General features: G+C 35.8%; 1 protein-coding gene across 1 annotated transcript in view; it reads left to right on the plus strand.

Moving 5' to 3' along the window:
- Positions 1–27,143, plus strand: part of AspRS (aspartyl-tRNA synthetase) — a 232,926-nt gene that overhangs the window by 57,311 nt on the left and 148,472 nt on the right. Inside the window, exons 4-5 of the mRNA XM_090412705.1 lie at positions 4,522–4,624; positions 24,034–24,136. Of these exons, the coding sequence (XP_090268831.1) occupies positions 4,522–4,624; positions 24,034–24,136 (206 nt within the window). The remainder of the gene's footprint in view (positions 1–4,521; positions 4,625–24,033; positions 24,137–27,143) is intronic.

Raw genomic sequence — 27,143 nt, forward strand, 5'->3', positions numbered from 1 at the left:
CCGAAGACTAGAGACCACAGATATGAGAGTCCTGAGGAAAAAAAAAACTTCCACCCACCTTTGGTTTATATTGAATTGAAGTTTTACTCTACAGTGGTAGTTGTTTCCATAATTTTTATAATGAATGTTGATCACCATGAATTGCTGTATCATTAAAGAAGGGAGCCAATAAGAAGTAAGTGTTGAAAGTTTGACAAGAAATTATGTTCTTGGTTTAATCCATTATTCAAGTGTAAGCAAACAAAGTGTGCACATGAAGTAACTTCATGACAGGGCAACTTGTATATAGAGGCTAATGACTTCACATCAATTGCCTTAGTATCCTATAATGCAAACGACATATCCTGACAGACATGTAAATATTGTATAATGCTATGTATTATAGGAAGGGCCACTATCCAGACCAGGTTCAACCTTTATTGAGGTGAAAAAAAGTAAAGGGGTGCTAATTATAGACCTAGAGTAGTTAGTATAGGGGTGCAGGAGAGCCTGATAGTATTAAGAGAAAGAAAAGACAGATAGTATGAGAGAGAGAAAGAGCTTCAGCTCTTTTATATCATCGTAATAGCCAAAGGCTATCAGTTTTCCTTTTCACCAATCTCATATAGATGAATGACCAAAAGACCAATTGAAACTATAGCGCATAGATGACTGATACCAGGTGGTTAGTTAGCCTTATCTGAGTTAACCGCCTTGAGTTGGCCTTCTCTGCCTGGAATTGCTCTTCAGTCATCCCTGCAATTATGACTGTAAAATCATATTGAATTAAGATGATGGAACTATTTAAAAACCTCTCATAGGAAAATAGACAGAATTTTATCTCCACCTGGTGAATATTGCATATGTGGGTGGTCTATAGCACCTAGTCAAAAATTTAATATTTCCTAGAATGCTTCTTTCTAAGTACAAAAATTGTCTGATTGAACAGTAAAATTTTCCACAATACAATATTATAAAGCATTTGTATATCATATTGCTGGTTTTCAAATCCATGTTTCTTTCTAACCTTCCATAAATGATATTTTAATTCATTTATTCTAAAAATCAAAATTCTTTTCCCATTGCTGATAGGTGATGGGTTCTGCAAAAAAAAATCTGTTTTGTTGTAAGTAATGGAATGGCCAACACATTACATAATCTGTTCCAAATACACAGGGCAAGAGGGCAGCTATAGAATGCATGTTCTACTGTTTCCAATCTGTAACAGATCTCACAGATTGGATCTCCAATGTTAAAGTACCTCCGCTTGATGGTATTGACTGGAAGGCAGCCATATGCAGTTCCCCAAACAAGATCCCTCCAGTTAGTGTATCCTTGAAACTTCAATAAGTTATGAAACAAAGTGTTGTTATCAGTACCCAACTGTAGGAGTGTGTGGCAAAAGAGATTCAAGATTTCTTTATACCAAATTTTACTTTTTTTAATGGAAAGAATGTCAATTCCAGAATGTTGTAGTATTCAGGAACACTCTCAGCTTTTGGACCTTTATAATCATTTACTCCAAACAGGGGAAGATGAAAACCCAGGTACAAAATTTTGCACACGAAGTAACTTCATGACAGGGCAACTCACATATAGAGGCTAATGACTTCACATCAATTGCCTTAGTATCCCATAATAATGCAAAGAACATATCCTTACGGCCTCTGTATACGAGTTGCCCTGTCATGAAGTTACTTCTGTGCAAACTTAGTTTGCTTACACTTGGATAATGGATTAAACTAAGAATATAATTTCTTGGCATCTTTAATTTGTAATATAATCAAGTGGAAACTTTCAACATCTATCTCGAATCCAGAGTATTTTAATAATAAGGTGTGGCACCTTTTGGCTACTTGTATATGGAAATATGACTTCTGCATTACTTCAACCTTGGTATCACTTCTGTGTCTGTCTTACACTGATGAGACCTTAATAAAGGTTGAAAATAGGGCCACTTTCCTTTTCTTCTAAAGCCAGAGTACTCAAAAGCATAATCCTTCCTGCTCAGTTGTATAAATATTGCAGACATCACAGAAGTTGAAGAAAAGCAATTATATAGTAAGCCTGCACAATTTTTGTGGTCTAGCTGATACCAAGAAGTTAAAAAGAATTTCTTTAACTATCAAAGAAGCATGGAGGATTTGGACTTCCAGTATTAAAATTCTGCTATTTAAGCAATACAGCTTCAAAAATCCATAAAATATTGCAGACCAATCACACGTGCAGACATTCTTCAGTACTAAACCAAGAATATAATTTTTTGGCATCTTTAATTTATAATAAGAATTAAATTGTTTTAAATAATTAACCAATAGAACAAGTCAATTTTAATTATCTTGGCTGAAATATGTAAGTTATATTGAAGAAAGTAATCAGAAATATAAATTTTAACACATTTTCCAAAATTAATGACAAGATTTATATTTTATATCCAATTTGATACTAGTAAAATATCACTTTATTTTTTTAAATAAGGTACCTGTTATTTATAATGGTACTTCACAGAATAAACACCACCAAGAGATGAAAAAATGTAATTAATTTATTGAATTTACTATTATTTCTCTGGTTTTCTGCCCAGCCTTTTCGGAGCACAAATTACAACTGTGATAATCATACAGCACTCAACTAAATCATTATAGAAACAATTCAAATTACAAGTGAAAATAAACGAACGTGTTTAAATGGAAGAAGACAATAATATATCTGCAATTTTTAGAATTAGCATTAGCTATGGCACCTCCCGAAGTTCAAGTATGGCTGCATTAATTTGCTGAAGATCTGGGAGATGATCATTCTGACACCAGATAGTGTGACTACTCCAAATTAACTTTGTTATTCAGCTCATACAGGGCACACTTTGTCTTTGTTAGGACATTAATTCATTTTTGGTTACAGTTGAAATTGTTTTTACAGTGATTTTGTGGAGCATTGTGTACTTGTCACAGTTATAATTTGCAAAAACCAGTAAAATATTATTAAGTTCAATAAATTAATTATATTTTTTCTTCTTTTGGTGTTGTTTATACCATGAAGCACTGTTATGAATAATCAACAACATACACACATAAACTGCCTATTATTTACCATCTTATAATTGCAGAAGTGAGAAATGGAAGTAGTGACAACACATTGTTAGTTTTCATTATTTATAATAAACGTATAGACAGTTTTGTTTCCATTATTTATATTAATATATTAAAGATTTTACAGTTTGCTTTCTTTCAAATACTATAATGTCACTAAATCTGTATCTTATATTGCATACCAAAACAGTTACTGTCTGAGATGTAGCTAAATCATGTCTCAATTAAGGTTGTTAAGCATTAATTTTTATGCATTCCTTATAAATTGTAACCTAGAGAGATTAAAATTCAGTAGCGATTTTTTTTTTTTTTCTCACATAGTTTGCTTGTAAAATGCTATAGGTCTAACAAACCTATAATAAATTTAGTTCAATCCTTTATCCAAGTGTAAGCAAACAAAGTTTGCACCTGAAGTATCTTCAGGACTGAGGCAACTCGTGGTAAAGGTGGACCAAGCTCTCCTCATTACTTGTCTTAGTATCTCTCATAATGCAAAGCACATCTCCTTGCAGACATGTATAATGCTATGCATTAAGGGAAGGGCCACTACCCAAAAAAAAAAAAAAAAAAAAAAAACTTCCAACATCTTTCTCTAAATCCAGAGTAATTTAATAATAAGGTGAGACACTTTTTGGCAACTCGTATAGGTAAATATGACTTCTCCATTACTTCCACCTTTGTATCACCACCTCTGGGTCTGGCTCCCACTGATGAGATCTCAATAAAGGTTGAAACCTGTCTGGATAGTGGCCCTTCCCTTAATGCATAGCATTATACATGTCCGCAAGGAGATGTGCTTTGCATTATGAGAGATACTAAGACAAGTAATGAGGAGAGCTTGGTACACCTTCACAACGAGTTGCCATAGTCCCGAAGATACGTCAGTGCAAACTTTGTTTGCTTACACTTGGATAAAGGATTAAACTAAATTTATTATAGTCTAACGAAGTGGGAAAAAACTTCCAACATCTAACAAACCTCTACGTTTGGGATAACTGTAAAATATGTTGAATTTATAAGGTATTAGTCTGTGTATTGGATTAACAGAATTGCTTTATGTGTCAAGTCGTAATAACATATACAATATATACGTATTAGTAGTACACATAGTGAAGTATATTATAATACACTGGTTTGTTATTTGTTGAATACTCAGTACTTTTGTAACTAACTTTGCATGTTATTTCATATTTCAGTTTTTTCTATTTTATATAGATAATATTTATTACAGTCAACTCTCACTGTAGTAAATGCCGTTGTAGTAAACTCACTATAATAAATTGCCGAAAAATCCTGGTTTCACTCCCATGTTAAAAGAAATTCATGGCAAGCCTTCTCAGATAGCAAATTATTTCTTTGGTTCTTTCAACTTCTCTATAGTGACAGTCATCTGTAATATGCATTTTTCCTTCTTCCTTGCTTCTACTGATAGCCTTTTTTTACCATAAATTAGGAAAACAGTGTTTCTTGGTCCTTCGGCAACAACAGTATACCGTGCAGTGTTTAGTAGCTGTTTCAGACAAAATCAGTAAATCAATGGTGAAATTTGCCTCATTGTGAGTGTTCTTTTAGAATCTGTTTTAAGACTACTTGAGAATTTTATTTAAGTATTTTCTCTCTATCCAAATATGTTGCAATTAGATTTTGAAATCTGAGAGTTAGTAGTACATATTATTAAATTAGTAAAATATAATAAAGCGGTATTCATCTGCTAGTTGTTAGCCTTATCAGCAATGACCAGTTGTGGTATGTAGTATGTGCTTAAAGTTGCTAATAAGTGGATGGATACTGTGTGATTTACTGTATTATATATTTTAGTATTTAGCATCATTAAACAAGTATTAATATGTTATGGTGACTGATATTTTCACTGAATTGTATTAATTAATTTTTTTTTCCTTAAAAGAAATATTTTTATTATTGAAGCTAGGTTGGTGCATCTAAAAAGTTTATACTTTATTAGTAGCTTATTTTGAAGTGTGCATGATTTTCTGATTAACATTGTTAAACAGAAAAATCATGCACACTTCACACTCGGTAACGTATGTTGTGTGCTGGGAATGAGTATAGGCTGATAAATTCATTTAAAGAAATTGAATTTGTCAGATTGCTTGTCCTGCTTTATTACTGAAGTCATGGATTAGACTACCCTGACTGATCATATTACTTACTATTTTGGCTCTGATTAAGGTTGCATGTCCATGATTTTTAACTTCCAGGTGGAAGTGTATATGCAAATAAAAAAATTAGTACATCCATACTTTGGCACACAGCGTAGCTGTATTCTTCATTGGATTAGATTAACACTATGAGAAACTTTCACTGCAAGATAGAAGCACACGAAATAAAAGTGCACCTTTTTTATTTATTTAGATAAAAATACATGTGTGCACTAAGTTGTGTCTAGGGCACACTACTAATGCTAAATGATCAACTGTATTGATTACATGAATGTTTTACAGAGCCTTCCAGGAAGTCAGGGAGACTAATCGAGAGAGAGGCCACATAACTACACTCACCAGCTATCATTATACTTGTTCTTGAATTCATTCACACTGCTTGCGTGCACACATACAACATTCAATGGCAATCCATTTCAATCACACACCACTCTATGAGAGTAAAACCTAGATCTCCCCACCTTCTTGGCGACATTCATTCTTAGCTTCCAAGGATGCCCTCTTTTCCTTTCCCAACCCTCCATAAAACGAAAAATTCCATCAACTGAAATCCTGTATGACCCTTTCAGAAGTTTGTAAGTCTCAATCATGTCATCCCCTCCTTCTCCTGTTTGTTAGTGTCTGCAGTCAACAAATTCTCAATCTGTCTTCATAATCAATATTCCACAATCCTCATATCATTGTCAACAATCTCCTTTGCACTCTCTCCACTGTATCAGAATCACAACAGAAACCAGGACACCGAACCTATGCACAATAGCCCAAGCCTTGTAAAGAGGCAAAATAACATCCTTATCTTTACATGTCAAAGTTCATTTCGGCATTGCAATTATCTTTTGAGTTATATTTGCAATCTTTGCTAACATGGCCACTGAACTTCAACTTCCTGTCTACTAACACTCCAAGTTCACTACTATCCTGATCAGTTTCTTCTAGCATAATCCCACCAATATAACATTGGATCACACCAAAGTGAATGACTTTACATTTACTGACATCCATTTTCCCATCCCCACAATTCCAGTCTATTCAAATCATTCTGCAAATACTGGATATGAGCCACCTTCCTGATTATCCTACCTATCTTTGCATCTTTGGTAAATAACTTTAAATAATTTGACACTGTCAAATCCTTCCCAGTGTCATTAATGTTCAGATTGAATAACAGTGGACCAGGGACTGATCCATGTAGTGCACTACTGGTTACCTTAAATCTTGCAGACTCACTTCCCCCACATACCACTTTTTGATATCTGTTCATCAGCCATCTTCTTATCCATGTTAATATTTTATAATCCAATCCCATTCTTCTAATTTATGTAACAGTCTTCTATGCTGCATTCTGTCAAGAGCCTTAGCAAAATCCAAAAGTGTCATGGTGTATCCATTTCTAATTGTCTAGCTTAGTGGTAACATTATTATAAAATATGAACAGGTTGCTAAAACATAACCTTCTCTTAGTAAACCCATGCTGTTCATTGTGAAGTAGAGATTCTCTGTCAACCCATTTCTGAATAATAGCCCTAACCAACTTTTCCAAAATCTTCACCACCACTCCTGGGATACTGATTGGTCGATAGTTGGATACTTTGCACTACCCTTGTACAATGGGATTACCATACATTTTTTCCATTCCTGCAGAATTCCTGTTCTGAGGCTCAAATTATATAGCCTGGTCAAAGGACTAGCCAGTTCAGCTGAACACTTTTAGCATTCTTGCTGATATCTCCATCAGTCCGTATTGCTGAATTCTTATTCGATTTGCATAACAGCTCTAATACCTAATCTTCATACACCTGAGTTTCTTCATTTATTGAAGAGGTAGCAGTGTTGCATACACTAGGTTGATAGCTTTTAACAAAATGGGGACTCATTAGTTGAACAACCGCTTCTGCATCTATCACCCTCATTCTGCATTCAGTAGTTATTCTTTCATATTCATTCTTTCTTTTACTTGCAGCATATCGATCGAATTCTTTGGGATTGTCTTTGTCTTGCAGAGCCAGTTTCTTTTCATACTCAGACTTAGGTTTCCATATAACAGTTGTGACTTCTGGCCTGCTGCTTATAATTTTTATAACAGACATCATCCTTATGCATACAGTATTCCTTGCACATCATCCTTATCTTATGAATCTCTTGCTTAATCAGATTACACATCCATTTGACTTCTATTTATTCTTCGAACTCCCGAGACACATTCTGATATTGCATCATGTAAGTATTTTTTAAATGCTTCTCCATGCACTATCAGTATTCTTCCCATCCACCAACCAATACCATTGTGCTGACCCAAGAGTACTCCTCAGTTGCTCATAATTTCCTGCTTTGTAGTTCAGCATGTAACCTTTTCTAAATGGAACTTTCATAAACTTAGTCACCTCCCAAGTGAGTACCACAAGGTCACTGTCACCAACTGGAAGCAGAATAGTTAGGTCTTTAACTGAAACACCCTCTGACACTGTTATCAAATCTAACACTCTTTGACCTCGAGTTCTTCTCGAGGAAGGAACATGCTGCCTGAGGAAGTTGTCTTGCAACTGCTCAATAAATTCAGTTTCATTCTTCTCATGAGATTTTACTGTTACCCAATTAATGTTTGGATAATTAAAGTCCCTCATTATGATTACTCTTTTTGCATCCATTGCCTTTATTTGGGGATCCATTTCTTCATCACTAGCAACCAATCCACCAGTCTTTAACAAAACTCCACTATATATTTGATCCTGTTAAATTCCACCTCACACCAGATGGCTTCAGACTCACTGCCATATGAAAAACTCTTACTAGTATTACAATCATAAGTCTCAACACTAACAGGATTCAAGTCATCCAATGTCATTAGCAACACATCCTCTTCTCTCCTATCCTGTCTATCCTTCCTAAAAACACTGTACCCTTTACACTTGATACCAGTTAGTATGTCTGATTCTGATTGCCAGGTCTTACTAATGCCTATAATCTGAGGTCTCAATATATTGACCAAGGCAGCAAACTCTACCCCTTTGTTTCTGATACTCCTAGCATTTGTGTACAAACATAAGCTACCAGCATGTTATTTTGTATACTCTTGTCTGTAGTTTGTGTGACACAGTTGGTCAACTTGCAGATCGCTGTTCTTCTCTTGTTCCTTATATGTGCATACATCTTTGTACAAGCTTGATGGGACAAACAGAAAATCGTTTTTGAGCATGTGGATAGAACCAAGTTAGTTAGAATAATTTCTTGAAGCCTCGATAACTTCTAGCACTGATCTACTTTTCTCTTGGCACCTTATCATATGCCTTTTCACATCTACACATATTAAATACAGATTTTTGTTTACAGTGTTACGTTTGTCTCAGAGCACTAGTTCTTTCAAACTTAGGCCAAGTCTTTTCCTGTAGTTCATTATAGTACACCATTTCAGCATAATCCATTGAAATCTAGCAAACAGAGAAACCAGAATTATGTGCTATAATGAACTACAGGAAAAGACCTGACCTAGTCCCATAAATCAGTGCTATTTTAAGCTCAGGGTTGCATACAGTATGAGCACAAAACAATCATGAGAGCAAACTAAATTTCCTCACAGATGATGTCAAAATCCATGTCATAAAATAAAGCTGTTGGGTTTAATATTGTAGGAAGCATTGTATAAAATTTGTTTGCATTTTTTTTTCTTTCTTCTTCCTATCATGGATTTTAGACTAAGTGGCCTATTCCAGTCTTATGCCATCACCATCATATCTTCCAGTTCTTCTTTTTCCATTTATTTTATAAATGGAAAAAGAAGGTTGTAGCCATTTGATTTCATTAGTATTTTTTACAGTCCTATCCCATTGTATTTTATCTGTATAGTATTTTTTACAGTCTGCTATTGTCCATTCAATTCAGAGAGTGGCAGTCATTCTGATTTAAATTAGACCATTTAGCAGGGCTTCAAAAACATTGTTTGAAAATATGTTCGTATTTAAAACTACTTCTGTGGAGAAAGCTTTCTTCCAAAGGATAATTTATTTAGTCTCAATACAATGTTGTTCAAGACTAGACTTTTGAGTTTTGTGATATTCAGTGTAGTATGGATATTTGCTGATTTTTTTTATTTTCCACCAAACAGCCTGTCCATCCACAGCATGTTATATTACATTCACAAGAAATCTAGCAAACCATCAACTAGAGACAGAAGAGAAAAGTTTATCTTATGTAATTGGTAAGAGATTAGAAATTATGTTCACAGAAAAATATGTGAATATTATGTGAAACTTCAAGATCTTGCCTACAGGTTCAGAAATGCCATAAATATTTGGGATAGGAACCTTGCATTGCAGTGTCCTTGATGAAGGTTGTAGCCATTTGATTCCATTAAAGTTTTGATAGTGAGAAGCTCTTGTTAAAGATGACAGAAAAGAACAAATTCTATATGCTCTATTTATAAGTTTTTCTATAAGTTTTTGATATACATTGCTTGACAAAGTACCAGTAAATAGGATGTCCAAAAAACTTCCCCTCCATGTCAAGTACCTGCTTGTGGAGGGGCATTGTTGCAGAGTCCTATCCCATGGTCTAGGGTAACCATAACATTCCACTTCCAAATGCTATTGCTTGCTGGATAGTGGATGTTCATGTGTGGACATGAGAGCAGGTGGAATCTCTGGCTCCAAACCAAAAAAAAAAAAAAAAAAGCCTTAAGCATGAATCCTTCATCATCAAATTTTTTATGGAGCTTCACAACCTTTCAACAGGTGAAAGGCCAGTAGGGAAAATGTCACTCTTCTTTATTCAGAAGGGTTTAGAAGGATGGGAAGGTTCTCCTAAAACAATTTAAAAAAAATGTTCTGGTGTTATTCTTGTTGCATCATCAATGCATAGGAGAAAACACTAGTTATTGTAACACCCATTTCCAGACATGTGATCTCCTTGATGTTCTGGATGAGAATATATGTCAGAGCTTAAAGATCAAGGAGTGACAGGTGATCCTGATACTTAGGGACTGCCACCTGGCTGCAACCAGTAACATCATCCTTGCTTTTGATACTCCAAACCTCCATCATCACTAAAAGCCAGACATCTCAACTTTGCATCCCCTAATCCATTAAGATGCTTTAAATGTCAGAAATTAGCCATTCCAAACTGTCTATTGTGATTACCGCCTGTGACTAATGTGCTAGAAAGAGCACAATGATAATCTATCTCTGCAAAGAAACCTAAATGTGTTAACTATGAGGAAACCATCCAACCTACTCCCATGCATGCCAAAAGTGAAAGCATGAAAAAGAAATAGAAAAGATAAAAACAGAACAGAATATATCCAGATGCAAAAGGGAAGCTCACCACAAGACCTGTCCCAAAATCCTTTTATGCTGAGGTGGCAGTTAAGAAAATATAAAAAATGCCTCAGAACATATATTCCTATTCAACCATTCAATAATTTTATTATACATGAACTTTGAGTATTTCTTGAATGGAGCACATTAGTTACCTGACCTGTTCTGGTCTCACTCCTGAACCAACAACTACTAAAATGATCTGTCTCAATGAGAACCACTTGTCAAAATTATGGCAAAGATATCACAGAAAAAGTGGCTGTTTCCATATCTATGGAAAGTAAATTAAATTCTCTAACTGATCCTGACCTGTCAGATGATGTATTAAACATTTTTCCAGAGGAAGAGATGGACACTGGCTGTCCATACTTTCCAAAATCATTTGACAAAGGTAAGCATCTCACAGAAATCAGACATTTACAAAGCCAAAAGAATAGAAAAATTCTTACTTTGGAAACTGTCATGGATTCTTCCAAAATATCAATGATATCAAATGATATGATGGAAATGGTCCTTCTCATGATGAAGTTGCTATCCTAGTGGGCAGCCATATTTCTTTCCATTATATCTAGTTTAATACTGCTATGAAAGTGATAGCCATTTGCTTGTCAGTGGAATTTCTTCTTACAATATGTTTACCATTGGGTTTTGAGTTACATCAGATTGACCTTGACATAATCTTATATTGCAACTATCTCAGCCGATACTTTTTATAGATGACATTAATCATATGCTTGACAATAACGACTTCTCCCTTCTTAATAGATGCAGTACCCTTCTTCCATATGCCTACCTGTTCATATTCTGCAATACTCACAATGTGCTCCACTGTTTCTTGTGGGATATTGAAGAGAACGTATATGGAGGCAAGAATTTTTCTGGGATTTACACTATATCTGCACAGGAATCATGTTCTCCTATATAGATTTCCATATTGAAAATGGATTAGGCTGACTGGAATACATTTTCCCATCTTGCAAACAAATCAAATGTTCTAAAGTCAGCCAAACCATCAATGAAGCAGTAATTTGTTGAAAGTTTTTTCCACTTGGTTACACTATAAATTAAAGATGCTAAGAAATTATATTCTTGGTTTAATTCTTTATCCAAATGTAAGCCAATGTAAGTTACTTGAGGCACAAAGTTTGTACCTCAAGTAACTTACATTGGCTTCCTTACTCTCTTACTCTCTCATGCCAGTGTGGTAGTGCCTGTTGATGTTCATTATGAAGTGATAAAACATCCCACCATCTTTGTTCATTCTTCTTCTCTTACTGTATAACAGAATACTTACTGAGGAAATTTTCCAGATTCATGGTGTATATTATAGTTTTGGGATGTCATTGCATTCCAAAAGTAGGGAACGATCCAACACAAGCAACCAGTTACTGTCCTACTGCTCTGACCAGCTGCCTTTATAAGATATTGGAGAAAATAGTAAATGACAGACTTCTCTGGAATTTAGAAAGCAACGATCTTCTCTCCAGCACACAGTCTTGTTTGCGTAGACACCATTTAACATTTGGTGTGTTTTGAAACATATAAGAGACTCATTCCTGAAACAAGATCTGGTTTCAGTGCTCTTTGACATGTGAAAACGCATATGAAGCAGCCTGGAGATATGGCATATTAAAAGACATCTATAATCTAAATGTTTTAGGAGTATCTTCCTGTTTTTATTAAAAACTTTTTCTCTAGCTGAATCTTCCAAGGCTGAGTGCGAAGTACATTTTGAATGATTAATTTTCCCTTTTTCAGTCATTTCCGACCGTAGATGACTTTGTAGGCATTGCTCACAAAGTTTTCCTGGTGAGATTTTTACAGGGTAGTTCACCATTGCCTTCCCCAACCCCCCAATTTTATCTAAGCCAGCTATTTAGCCAAGAAGAGAGAGGGTGTTTCTTCTCAGGGCTCTATCTTAAGTGTGGCACTCTTTGCTATCATAGTAAACTCCCAAAAGCAGAAAAGATCCAACAGGAGCAACCATTTGTGGTTGTTTGTGTTGAATCATTGAACAACTTCCTCCCAGGTTAGGCAGTGCCAGTGGTGAGTTATGGAAATTTTAACAAAAGGCTTGCATCGTCGAGCAAAAAAAAAAAAGGGGGGGGGCTAACTTAGCCCTTATCATACTTATATTATGACTTTTTAGAGCTTCTGACAGATATGATAATTCCTGTAGGATATCAATCATTAATGCTAGATCTTTTGAAAATTCCAAATTAAGAAGTCGGTTTTAAAAGCCCTTATATTTACCGTTCGATGCAAAATGCTTGCATAAAGCATTTTGCATCGAACTTCTGTGCTTGTTGCTGTGTGGAGAAATTACCTTCGTAATTTCTCCACACAGCAACAGCCATTCGTAAACTGCAAGCTGCCCATTGTAGTCCCAGCACACGGCCAATATCTTTAAAATTTCAAAACCAAGGTCTTTTTCAATCATATTTCATTCTTGTTGATTTTTTGGTGATTGATAATAAAAAACATATAATTTATCAATAAATATTTCAAAATGATTTATTTCTTTAATGTTTTTTATCGAATCGTTTAATGCTAATTGTAAACGATGAGCTACGCAATGCCAAATCACAATGTTGGGAAATTTTTGTAGAAGTTTGATTGCAACACCTGATTTGATTCCTAATATACACTAGCTCCATTAGAACAAAATGCAATGAGATGATTTTTTAAATAGTTATCAGAAAATCCATATGAATTTAAAGTAGCAATTATAGTAGCATATATGCATTCCGCAGTGGTATTTTCTAGTTCTACAAAATTATTAAACAAGAAGAACAAGGGGCTCGCAAATTTGAGAAAAATTTAACAATGGGCTCGTGCGAGCTCCTTATAGCTCACCACTGGGCAGTGCTCTATATGCTGATGACTTCACAATTTACTGTCATTCTTGTATCATGAGGGTTATTGAAAGGCCACTTCATGTTTTCATCAGAAAAAAGTATATGTACACTTCTGCTGAAAATGCACTCTTCGCCCATACCCATTATCAACAAAAGTTAAGTTCTTAGGACTTATTTTCTTTCATTGCTTGCACAGTTCATCAAATAAGAGCAAAGTGCAAAAAATGCATTGAATATCCTTCATCTTCTATCCTCTACAGAAGGTATGCAGGTCAATTTTCCTTTCTTCTCTATTATGTATTGGGTTGGCAAATAAGTTCATTCGGTTTATGCGTTAGTACAAGTTTATGCCACTTCGCCTGTCGCTATTTTTGTGCTACTGCACAACACTATTGTGCAGTTGAAAGGCAACATTTCACACAACTTTTCAGTGAATTTTCATTTGGCCTACTTCAGTTGCTTGTGTGTAACATATTTTTAGAAATGGAAGTAAATAATATACATTACCGGCATATTTTGCTTTTTTATTTCAAAAAAGGCAAACAAGCTGCGGAGGCCCATAAAAAATATGTAGCGTATATGGGGATGGTGCCTTAACAGAACACATATGCCAAAAGTGGTTTGCCAAATTCCGTTCTGGAGATTTCAACGTCAGTGATGCGTCGGTCACCCAACCGAGGTTGATTTGAGTGTTGTGAAGGATATCATTGACAAAAATCCATCACAGACAATGTGGGAGATTGCTGCAGTACTGAACATATCCCATACAAGCATTGAAAACCATTTGCACAAGCTGGGATATGTTTCAGAACTCAATGTTTGGGTGCCGCATAAATTGACTGAGGCCAACATGACTGCTTGCATATCCATCTGTGATTTGCTGCGACGTCGACAAGAAAACGACCCATTTTTAAAGTGGATGCTTACGAGAGATGAAAAATGGGTCGTGTACAATAACATGGTATGTAAAAGATCATGTAGGCACAAGAGCGAACCACTGCAAACAACCTCAAAAGCGGGATTGCACCCAAAGAAGATCATGCTCTGTGTGGTGGGATTATAAAGGTGTTGTCCACTATGAGGTGTTACCGTCAGGCAGAATGATTGATTCTATTGCTTACAGTTAACGAGACTGGCCTGTGCAATTAGCACAAAACATACTGCATTGGCAAATCGAAAAGTTGTCGTCTTTCACCACGACAACTCCAGACCCCACACATCATTAACAACTTGGGGTAAATTGTTACATCTTGGCTGGGATGTTTTGCCACCTTCTCCATATTCACCGGACCTGGCACCTTCCGATTACCACTTATTCCGATCGTTGCAGAATTCTCTGAACAGAAAAACCTTCCCTAATGAGGAGGCTGTCAAAAGTCACCTGGATCAGTTTTTTGCCAGTAAACCTCAGGAGTTTTATGAACGCGGCATAATGAAGTTGGTGGACAGATGGCAAGAGGTCATTGATAAAGAGGGTCAATATATAACTGACTAGTATGTATTATATATATTAAATAAAATGTGTTTCATTCCACTCTGAAAAACCGTGTTTGATTAGCGCTTGATTATGAGTTCCAAGTTTACTGTTTTGCAAGGAACAGCATCCTCCATTGTTGGATCCTATCCATCATCAAGGTAGTATACAAATAGTTACGGATGCAGTTTGTTCATTGCTCATTCAAAGTCTTTAAGTCAAAACAAATAAATCTGTTCTGTCTCGTTGACAGAAACAGTTGCCTCTTAACTGTGCCAGAAAAATAATCTCTTCCAAAACATCCTCCTGTGTGGACTAGTGTTTTTTCTCTATGATGGAGAGCTCAATATTACACACATCAGACTGCTGTTTTCCTGTTTGGTATGTGTGTGTGGAAGATACATGCTAGTGATGTAACTACTGACAACATTACCTGTACTGAATGTACCAGCATTCCATCATGCAACTTCTCACTGTGCCAGTTAATGAAGTCTTATATTCCATCTATCATAAATCATAAATGCAGTAGTTTAATGCACACGGAGCAGAACACTCTGATTCCTTACTCATCTATATTGATGGTTCAAGATCTGAGATGTCTCTTGATTGTGCTGCTGTTTCCTGACTGCACTATATATCCAGTCAGATAACCCTTGAATTTAGTAGTTATACAGTTGAGCCATTCCATTCAGCTTGCACTTGTACACACGCGAAAGAGAACTGTACCAAATATGTATGATTTTATATACTCATTGAATTCCTTACTTTTTGATGTTTAACAACTGTGGTAGAACATTATAAAGGGAAATGACACTACTACATTGTGAATGGAGATCCTACAGAGCAAGTAAAACATTTCAGCTACTCAGGTGCGATTTTTAGTGAAGGTGGTAAATTAAATATGGAAATAAACAACGGAATCAACAAAGCCAGTATGTTAGGAAGTCAACTGAATAAATTTATACAGAATAAGAGAGAAATTAGTCAAAACACTAAATATTCTGTATACAAGATAGCGTTCAAACCAATTTTAACTTGTGGATCAGAGCTGGGTTAGAAATAAAACACTTGACCAACCAAAGACAAGAGACCGCACATATGAGAGTCCTGAGAATGCTTAGGGGCATGAACAGATGGCATCAATGGCAATATCCTATTGAAAACGAGGATATTAGGAAAGAACTTGACATTGTTAGCATCCAGGAACGTGTTAGGTATTAGCAGAGCTAACTCTCAGGTGGTATGGTCACCTAAACAGAATGGGAGAAGAAAGATTAGCAAAACAAGTGTTCTCTGCCAGGTTGGCAGGAAAAAGATCCAGAGGAAGGCCAAGGTTAGGTGGATTGATATGGTAAAAAGTGCCTTAGAAGATAGAAATATAAGATCTGATAATTTTGGAGTCTTGACAGGTAACAGATTGATTTGGAGTAAAATTGTGGAAAGGAAGTTGGTAATGATGTAAATTTTTCATGTACGAGGGTGGTCTGAAAAGTTCTCAGCTTCAACCATAGATTGCAACACTATCAGCAAGAATTTTTTTTTACTAAGTTGGTACATCTGTCATAAGTATCCATATGAAATTGCAAGTCATTCTATCAAGTAGTTTGTTTTATACAGCTGTCTGAAGCAAAAGTGTTGTCTGTATCCCTTGAAATGGATAAAATTGAGTATCGTGCGGTTATGAAATTCTTTGTAAAAGGAGGCTTAACGCCAAAAGAAATTCATTCGAAATTCATAAAAGTTTATAGGCACTCTTCTCCTTCATTTTTGACAATTAAGAAATGGGCTGCCGAGTTTAAACGTAGCCATACCAGCCTTGAAGATGATCCACTTGAAGGACGTGCAAAAAGTGTAACAACACCAGAAATTATTGATCAAGTGCACGATATGGTATTGGATGACCAGCGAATCATAGTGCGTGAAATTGCTGAGACTATAGGCATTTCAAAAGAACGTGTAGGATATATTTTGCATGAAGAATTACAAATGAAAAAGCTTTGTGCAAGATGGGTGCCATGCTTGCTCACAGCAGATCAAAAATGCACTCGCATGAAAATCTCTGAACAATGCTTGGAGTGTTTTTACAAGAATAAAACTGATTTTGTGTGTCGATTTATTACTATGGATGAGACTTGGATTCACCATTACACACAGAATCAAAACAGTGGACAGAAAGCAGTTGTTCAGCGCCAAAGAAGACAAAGCCGGTTCCATCAGCAGGGTCATGGCATCTGTGTTTTAGGATTGCTAAAGGCATTTTGTTTATTTATTATCTTGAAAAGGATTAAACAATAACTGGGGAATATTATTCCAATCTTTTAACTAGACTAGATGAAAAAATTCTTGAAAAAAGACCCGATGAATCATCTTTCATCAGGACAATATACCTGCCCACAAAGGTGTTTTGGCAATGGGAAAATTAAGGGATCTGCACTATGAATTGTTAGAACATCCACCCTATTCTCCAGATTTGGTTCCCTCTCATTTCTATCTCTTCCCAAAACTAAAACTCTTCCTCATTGGTCAGCATTTTTCTTCAAATCTAGAGATGATTGCAGCTGTAGAGGGGTATTTTGCAGATCTTACTGAGATTTTATGTTGGAGGTTTAATGGATTTTTTACAACACTCAAAAAGAATTAAAATAGAATTTAATACTTCCTATATTTCGTCCTGGTCACTAGGACATCTACGGGGATTACAAAAACAATTAATATAACATGCACACAAAAACTTACAATACTAAGCCCAACCACGTGGGTGACACTAAAGTCCTATCTAGGTGGAGCGCCCTCTAAGGGCGATCGTAGGTGGCCTGAAATGTAAGGTGGGATCTCTGATGATGAGTGTTTCCCAAATCTTCAGAAGCTTAATACAACCGTATTTATTTAGATTTGGTTGGTTTCTGAGAGCTGCTGCTGCTTCTAAGAAAAGTCTCTCTTTCTTGAATTTGCTGTGGTGGAGCATGGTGGTTTTCTTCCATGATACTCTGTGGGTGGTGTCCAAAACATGGTCAGCCAAGCCTGAATGGCCATAGTTGTGTTTAACGATGTACGACTTGTGTTCCTCCAGGCGGATGGATGCTGATCTGCCTGTCTGTCCAAAGTACGCAAGCTTACAGGAACAGGGCACTTTGTAAACTCCAGGCAGAGAGAGAGGAAGGAGCTGATCTTTCGTAGAACGGATAAGGGTAGCAAGTTTGCGGTAGGGCTTATATGCTGTGTGTAGGTTATACTTTTTTAGTATCTTGGCTATTTTTTCCGAAGTACCACGGATGTAGGGTATGGTGATGGCATTTTTAAAATCTTGTTGACGAGAGGGACGGGGAATGGGGGAGGAATTGATTATTTTTTTTATACTGTGTTCGCTGTAGCCATTGGAGAGGAAAGTTCTGTGTATGTGGTTAAGCTCAGTAGTGAGGACGGTTCCACTGGAACAAAGATTGTGGGCTCTCTTGGTAAGAGTTTTAATTATGCTATATTGTTGCGAGGGGTGGTGGTGGGAGAGTTTGTGAATGTATCTGCCTGTGTGTGTGGGTTTTCTGTATACAGTGAAGGCAAGTGTATCATTAGGCAGGCGTGTGACTAAGGTGTCTATGAAGGGTAAACAATTGTTCTTTTCCTTTTCCATAGTAAACTGGATTCTTGGATGTAGGCTATTGAGATGACTGAGGAAGGAGTCTAACGTGTCTGGGCCATGAGGCCAAATAGAGAGCACATCATCTACATATCTTAGCCAGATAGACGGTTTGAGTGGGGCTGAGTCTAAGGCTCATTTTTCGAAATCTTCCATATAGAAATTGGCAAGGGGGGGTGAGAGGGGGGAACCCATGGCGGTTCCCTCTATCTGCTTGTAGATTTTGTTCTTCCAAGAGAAATACCCAGAGTTGATGGCAAAGGAAAAGAGATCTAAGATGTCAGAGGGAAAAACGTTTTCTAAGAGAGATAAAGTGTCAGTTAAGGGAAATTTTGGTAAACAATGAGGAGATATCAAAGCTTACTAATATGTCTGTATTATTCAAGGCTAAATTTTCTGTGAGGGCTTTAAAGTGGGTCGAGTTTTTTATATAGGATCCGGAATTTCCGGTGAGGGGACAGAGAGTTGGCCAGCTGTTTAGACAGTCTGTAACAAGGTGCATTGGTGGCATCTACTATAGGCCTGAGTGGGGAATTGGGTTTGTGGATTTTTGGTAAACCGTATATTCGGGGGGGGAGCGGAAAGGTTTAAGTTTTTTCGTGACGTCAGGGGGCCAGGAGGTTACTTTTTTAAGTAAGATGTTTAATTTCTTAACTTGTGTTTTTGTGGGGTCGTGTTCTAGCGGGATGTAGGTAGTGCGATCGCGGAGGATAATGTTCATTTTACAATTGTATTCGCTAGTATTAAGAACGACTGTGGCATTACCCTTATCCGCTCTAGTGATGACGATACTTTTTTCTTTGCGTAGTTTCAGGAGAGCCATGCATTAGGCATACGATAAGTTACTTTTTGGAGGTGAAGGGTGAGCGAGGATGTTGGCTACGTCGAGTCTGATGTTGTTGGCTACGTCGAGTCTGATGTTGTTGGCTACTTTCGACGGTAAACGACCAATCCCCCGTTCGACGTTAACCATTACATCGAGCACCGGCACTTCTTTCGGGGCGACGGCAAAATTACGGCCGAGGCAAAGGGCGCTGACGGCATCATCGTTGAGCCTTTTGGAAGAGAGGTTTATTACTGTCTGGAGCGGTTGAATTTGTGGTTGTGGTTTGTCTTTAATCAGGTTGCTGTATTTCTTGACGTGTTTGTTTTTTATTTTTTGAAATTCTCTCTGTGCGGAAGTTTCCGAAATGCCAGAGAGAATCGACCGAACTTCAGGGTTAAGAACGGTGGAGAGCTCTGAATGTAGGGAGCCAATGGCGGCGTTCATCACTGCGAGGGTGGCACGAGTAGAGGCGATTTGCTCGCGTAGTAATGCCAGGCTGGCACGTTTATATACAGAGTGCCTCTACACAAGGATCTTACTGAGAATTACTACAGGGAAGGGATAATGGCGCTGGAGCATCGCTGGAATAAATGTATTAGTCTTAAGGGAGATTATGTTGAAAAATAAAAATAATTTTGAAATTATAAATTTGTTTTTTCATTGTTAGGCCGAGAACTTTTCAGACCACTCTCGTAGTACTATCATATCTTGTACACCTCTTGAGTGTACATGTCAGGAATTTGATGATGATGAGACTGCAGCTGCTAGCTCAGCATATACTTTTTCCACATACTATTTGTCAATCCCATATACAAATTACAGACAGTATGAGATCAGTGTTAATTAATCATTTGCAGTTTTTGTGGCAGGAAGCACTGACAAAATAAATTACATGAGATTAAACCTGAAATTAAGCATTGGTATTCTAGTCAGTGTAAAAACAGTAAAGAGGAAGTTGATGAGTGCAGATGATCCACCTAGATCTCTGAACAGTGTGACACTTGTCACATGACAAATTACTATTTGTCATGTTCTGGTGGAGTGCCAACACTTTACTTGAAAAAGGAAAGAAATTTTTACTAATCTATTCTTAGCTTGGCCACATACACTCAAACAAATCTGATCAGACTTATATAAATTTCATGAAGCTTTAACGAAGAATTAATTTACATAAATACCTTCGATCATAAATGCCATTTATGTGTGGATATGGCATTGTTTAATTTTGTTTTTTAATTTGATTTTTGTACATATTAATTTATATTTACTTTTTTATTTACTAATATATCTATTTTTTATTATTATCTCTAACCTTTGGAATGACATTTGTTGTCCTTGTGCCAGTAAATTGCAAACCAACCGACAAACCTACCTATATACAATGAGCCTCCTTATCCATTGGGCTAAATGGGCTATAGTACAGGGATGCCATTGATCCAAGGGTGCATAAGAAATTATAAATAGATTTGCAGAAAGTAAATGCTGCAAAAAAAATAAATAATGAATTAGAATTTTTTTCAGCTTTTTTTTATTGTGTGTATTTTTATAAATACAAATAAATTACCTTTATTATATTATAAATATTGTTGAATTAAATAAAAATGTGCAATGTCGATATATTTTAAAATAAAATTTTTTGCAATGAAAGTTATTTAATTAATTATATGTATTATTTAATTATTGCTCAATCCAATGCGATTAAGGTGCCAAATTTTTTTAGCCCAGTGTGCTCAAAGACTTGTTAAGACAGCCCTGCCTATACATAAGATAATCCTGTCTTATGTACCTCTCTAACCTTTGTATTGGTACAACACAACCTTTGCTGTTCTTGCACCGATAAACCCCAAACCTTACAGAACGCCTTTTTCATGATAAACTGAATACATAAATACAGGCGATCGATTCAATGTAGGAAAATGATTAATTCATTTTCAGAACAAGCAGAAGTGACAAATATATTATCTATATACCAAACACAGTATCTTTTTGATAGTTTAAATAATAATTATCCAATGATGGGGCACAGGGCTTCCTATGTACCCTGAAGGTATTTATAGCCTTATTTTTCTAGCTAAAATAACCTGATTGTATAATGCAGCGTTTCCCAAACTTTTCCTATGGTGGAACACTTCACAAATCCTGAAATAAAAGTTCAGGATTTGTGAATGATCATTAAATTAATTTGTGCTGATTTTCATTGACATATCCCATTCTGATCACTAAAAATTTATAATATTATCATAAGTACTTACGAGTGAATGCAGACTTTTTCTCCTGTGTGCTGGTAGTTTTCCCCTCCTTTTGTACATCCTGGAGATCGCTTTGTAGGCTGGTAGTGGATGACTCACTATCTGTTGCGTCACAAACCTTCAATAAGCGATTTCTTAATACCAAAATTAAACAAATTCCCTTGTCTCTTATTCATACTAAAATTTAAATCTGCAGGCCAATTACTTTTAAAAAATCATGCCACTACTGTTTCGAAACTTTCCCCCTACAATACGAGCTTGCGAAGAAAGTATTCAGCATTACTAGATTTGAGAACTGGATACAAACTACCTTGATCTTCAATTTCAGTGGAAAAATTTTCTTTATACTTCTTTGCTGATTGTTCACTAACATTTGCAACACAGATGTTATTTCTTTCAGTTTTGAGAACAGAGGATATGCCGCCTATTGTCGTAATCGGCTTGCAGGCAATTTTTATGATCAGTCATAAACAGCAGTATTCTCTTTCCTGATTGTTGAAAGATTTCAATGTGTGAAAATTAATGATAATTCATGAATATTTCCATGTTTAAAAATATGTCACTTGGTCACTGACATTTGCTACACAGATGTCATTTCCTTTTTGAGAACAGGATACGCCACTTATTGTTATAATCCGCTTGCAGGCAATTTTTATGACCGGTCATAAACAGCAGTATTCCCTTTCCCAAATGTTGAAAGGTTTCGATGCGTGAAACATGGAAGTATTCATGTCAACGATAATTCATGAATACTTCCACGTTTAAAAATACATGACTTGGTCACTAACATTTGCTACACAGATGTCATTAGGCATTCTGGGTCTGAGCTTTTTGACATATTCACGCATATTATTCTCCTCAAAATAATCCCACTATAAAATATTTATTCATGAAACTGCTTAGATTTCATGAATTTTAGAATTTCCCAAACTGGATCACAGTTTGGGAAACCCTGGTATAATGAATTTGAAAATCTTCACAACATCCAGAGAGGATTCATGAAACAGAAGGCAAATAGTGTCAGTCATGGGGATGCTAGACAGAGAAATAATCTAAAAGCTGACTAAAATCTATCAAAAATTCTTCATATTTTCTAAAAATATCAAGAATGTTTCCACATAAGTGTCCAATGCGATATTCTATTCAGCTTTCAGACATTTTTTTTTTATTTACTAACATCCCCTTGGCACTGACACTATTTGCTTCTCTACAATTTCCTTCTGGATTTTGTGGAGATGTTCAAATTTGTTGTACAGTCAGGATATTTTAACAAGAAAAATAAGATTATAAACAGATTGAGGGAGCAGCACAGTAATCTTACAGCCACTCCAATCACCATATTTTGATGCTCTGACTGGGTCTTCTGAATTGAGAACTGTGGTCAGGATATAGCTTTTATGTCTAGTAGATAATGAAAAGCTTTAATCATGTTTTAATTATCAGCTTCTAGTGATATTAGCTCCAACTGATTGAGTATAATAGTTCTCGGTATTGAGACCACATTATGATGTAAATAAAGAGTTTAATAAAAATAAGCAATTAAAACCCTACAAGTTTCGTGAGTCATATGACTTACATTATTAGGGGTACTGGTACATAAAAGTTTTACACAACAAAGCCTACTAACAATTAACTGTACATATTAAATATTTTTGATAACTTTACAACTCTTACATATAATTGATAAATCAGAATTCAAATGGTAAATTCATTACTGTATGCATGTTGGATCATTGCTAGTTGTTGCTATCACGTTCTGTGGTATCACGTGCTATATCCTAGGTCCGTAATTGATGTAAAATTAAGCCTTGATTTTTATTGCATTATGTAGGGATCCTAAGCATTTACGAGGCTTCTTTAAATTTTCTTGTAAAACAGTTACAATCAATATATGACATTTTTGTTTATTGCCAAAGTACTTGACGGCCAGTAGTGGTTGTGTGGAATTCCAGACCTGATTTATGCTCTCGCCTTTTTTTCGACATCATTCACATGTTCAGACATGCGGATCTCTCTTGACATTCCTGTCCAGCCTACATAACAAATGCCACAAGAGCAGTGAATCTCATAGATGATATCTGATTTTTTCAGTAGGAATCTTGATATTTTTTGTAAAGGTAAAAAAAGGCACTTTACGTTGTACTCGCGAGCAACCCAGCCACTTTATATATGACATTCTTGATATAAGGCAGCATGATTGCATTCTTAAAATCTTGTTTAAGTAAGGGAGTTGAAGGAGAGGTATTAAGAATTTTTCTGGTTGTCTTGTGTTCATAACCATAATAGTTGTTCAAGTATGATTGATATTAATTTTTTTTTGTAAAATGACCAGAATGACAAATACTTCACTAAACAATATCAGGTTTTTCTTCTCTATTTTAATGTTTATAATTATATGTGTAATTATTTCTCTAATCTGAATTATATTTCATTTGTAGAATCACGAAAGAATCCATAGTAGATGTAGAAGGTTTTCTCAGAACTGTTCCTCATAAAATAGACAGTTGTTCTCAGCATGATGTTGAATTGCACATTACACAGGTAAATAATTTTAAAAAGCATATTGTAACTGTTCATCTGAAATTTTTAAGGTTTTTTAATAGTATGTTTACTCTCAAGAATATTATTCAGTTAAATTTCGACTGACGTTTGCAATACTGCTTCAGTTGGTTCATTTGAAGGGACACAAATGGTCAAAACTTTTCAGAATTCTGTTACAGTAACTATACTATGAATAGATGAAATGTAATAAAATTTAGGAGTTGAGATGTACACTAGGGTGACCAGATGTCCCTTTTTTTAATGGGATTGTCCCCTTTTTTAGACTCTGGTCCCGTTGTTCCGACAAAACCTTAACGGGACGCTAATTGTCCCTTTTTTGAATTCTTGGCATGACTTCATTCTTGTATGTTCGAATATGTAAAGGATAATGTCTCTGCTGGTGACATGTAATAGCTTGAGATTGAAAACATGCATGCCATGATGATTATCAACCATTATGAATGCACTCTCTCTGCGATAGGACAAAAATTCTGCATCTGGGTGGTAACAAGGTTACTTTGTCTACCATACCATTCTTTTGTGCTTCTTATGCTGGTCTGTTAGTAATTGTGAAAGTTAAAGCACGTATATATTGTGAGTGTGATATTTCATCCAGATTTTATCATGCCGAAAAGAATGTGTAGTTTCACTCTGGATTTAAAAGAAGAATATCTCTTCTTGAAAGAAAAGACGACGAAACAACAAACAAGTTGCAATGTACTGTGTGTCATTCAGTTTTTTCAATTGAACATGGAGGCCATTCTGATATAAAACAGCATTTGACAAAGCAAAAACATAAATCATAAATATAAGTCAAGATGTTACATCATTTTTCAAGAAAAATTCAAAAGGGAAATTAACTAATGAAAATAAATGTCTTGCAGCTCAAGAAGGTTTGTTTGTATTTCATGCAGTGAAACATAACCTTATTTTGAGCTCAGTGGACCACACCTCTGTAATAGTGAGAAATTTATTTCAAAAGAAATTTACCTGCAGGTGAACAAAGTGCCCGCATGAAAATTTTAGTGAATGTCCTGACACTTTATGCAATGTGAGAAATAGCAATTGAATTGAAACAAGCCAAATATGTGTTCAGTTATGGTAGACACATCAAACCACAGAGATTTGAAGTTGGTGACTGTCCTTGTTAGGTACTTCATCCCGAATAAAGGTATTCAGGTTAAAGTGATAGATTTTCAGAACATAACAGGAGAACAGCAGCTGACTGAGAAAATTATTGCATTTTCTGCAGATAACTACAAAACCAACTTCGGTGGATACAAATGAGGTGGTTCCAACAATGTATTTTCAAGACTCAACAAAGGGGTTAAAAATGAACATTCATGCTATTGGCTATGCTGCTCATGTTGTTCATAATGGTGTACAGACAAGTGCTAATATTTTACCTATTGATATCGAAACAATTGTAAATAAAATATTTCAGTATTTCCACATTTACACCGTGAGAGTAGAGGAATTGAAGAATTTCTGCGCATTTAAAGAAATTGAATACAAGCATGTTCTTGGTAGGGTACAAACAAGATGGTTATCGTTACTAACAGCTGTGAAAAGGATTATTGACATCTATGATGGACTCAGATCTTACTTTTTATCACAAGATAAATACCCTATATTGTCGAAATCATTTTTCAGTAACCAACAATCAATACTTTGGCTCCATTTCATGTAAAGCCAGCTGAAAATATTCTCATAATGAAAATAGAAAGGGAAAATATTTCGGCAACTGAAGTGGTAGAAGAATTGGAATTGCTCGGGCAGAAAATTAAAAATGGGAAAGTTGAGAACTTTCAAACATTTAAAATGTCATCAATAATTTCAGAGTTCAAAGATGGGGATGTCTTTGATGAAAAAGGATTTTTAGACACTACAAATTTATTTTATGATATTTTCCTTGAATATTTAAGCAAATGGACTTATCATTTCCAGCCATTGAAAGCATTTCACTGGATTAAGTTGCAAGCAGCCTAAAAGCAATCAGTGATGTTGACAGCAAAATATTCAATATTGTTATGAAGACAAATTATTTGATGAAGTCCGCCATATAAATAATGTGAACTGCAAGATGGAAGACTGGAAGGACACAAATGCTGAAGTGACAAAAAGTGGTGTGACGTGTTTAAGGTTCTCCAAGAAAAAAAAAAACATCTACTACAAAAACATACTGCCAGTTGTTGCATTTGTTATGGCAATCCCAGGAACAAACACAGCTATAGTAGAGAGAATTTTTTTCTCTCATGAGTTCTTGTGGTCTGATAAAAAGAACCACTTTTCATTAAGACACACTTTGACATTTCGTGTATTGATTTTTATGAGTGCATCTTGAAAGAACCAACTCTTTTGGAAGAAATAATGTCTTCATTATTATTATTATTATTCAGGCAACTCCAAGGAGTCAACAGTCTCATCGAGGGAGGCCCTAACATCATGTCAAGAACAACTTTTCGACATTCACACAGTATCTATCATACCTTGCCTTGAACTCATTCATGGTTGTAGCACCCACAACAGACTCTGGCAGCTTATTCCACTCATTCACCACTCTCCAAGTAAAAAACCTAGCTCTAACACCCTTGTCAACCACATTCTTGCCCAGCTTCCATGCATGGCTCCTAGTCCTCCCACCACCAGTCCTATTTTCAAAAATATCTTCTGGATTAATCTTATAGAAACCCTTCAGTAATTTGAATGTCTCAATCATATCACCCCTCTTCTACCTATCGACCAATTTCTGTAACCCACAAATCTTCAACCTATTCTCATAAGGTTCATTCCACAGACCTGCTATCTGTGGAATGAACTGTGGAAAAAAATGATCCAGAGACAAGTGACTATTGGTCACTCGTCTCTGGATCCACTCCACTTCCCATCACGAAGAAACCCTGGTGCCCATAACTGGGCACAGTAGTCCAGATGGGGTCTTATCAAGGCTCGATACAGAGGAACAACAACTTATTTGTCCCTGCATGTTAAAGTATTTTTCAGAAGC

Source organism: Typopeltis vanoorti, chromosome 23, assembly GCF_054136105.1.
Source record: "Typopeltis vanoorti isolate ZY-2024b chromosome 23, IOZ_Tvanoo_1.0, whole genome shotgun sequence".
NCBI lineage: Eukaryota > Metazoa > Arthropoda > Arachnida > Uropygi > Thelyphonidae > Typopeltis > Typopeltis vanoorti.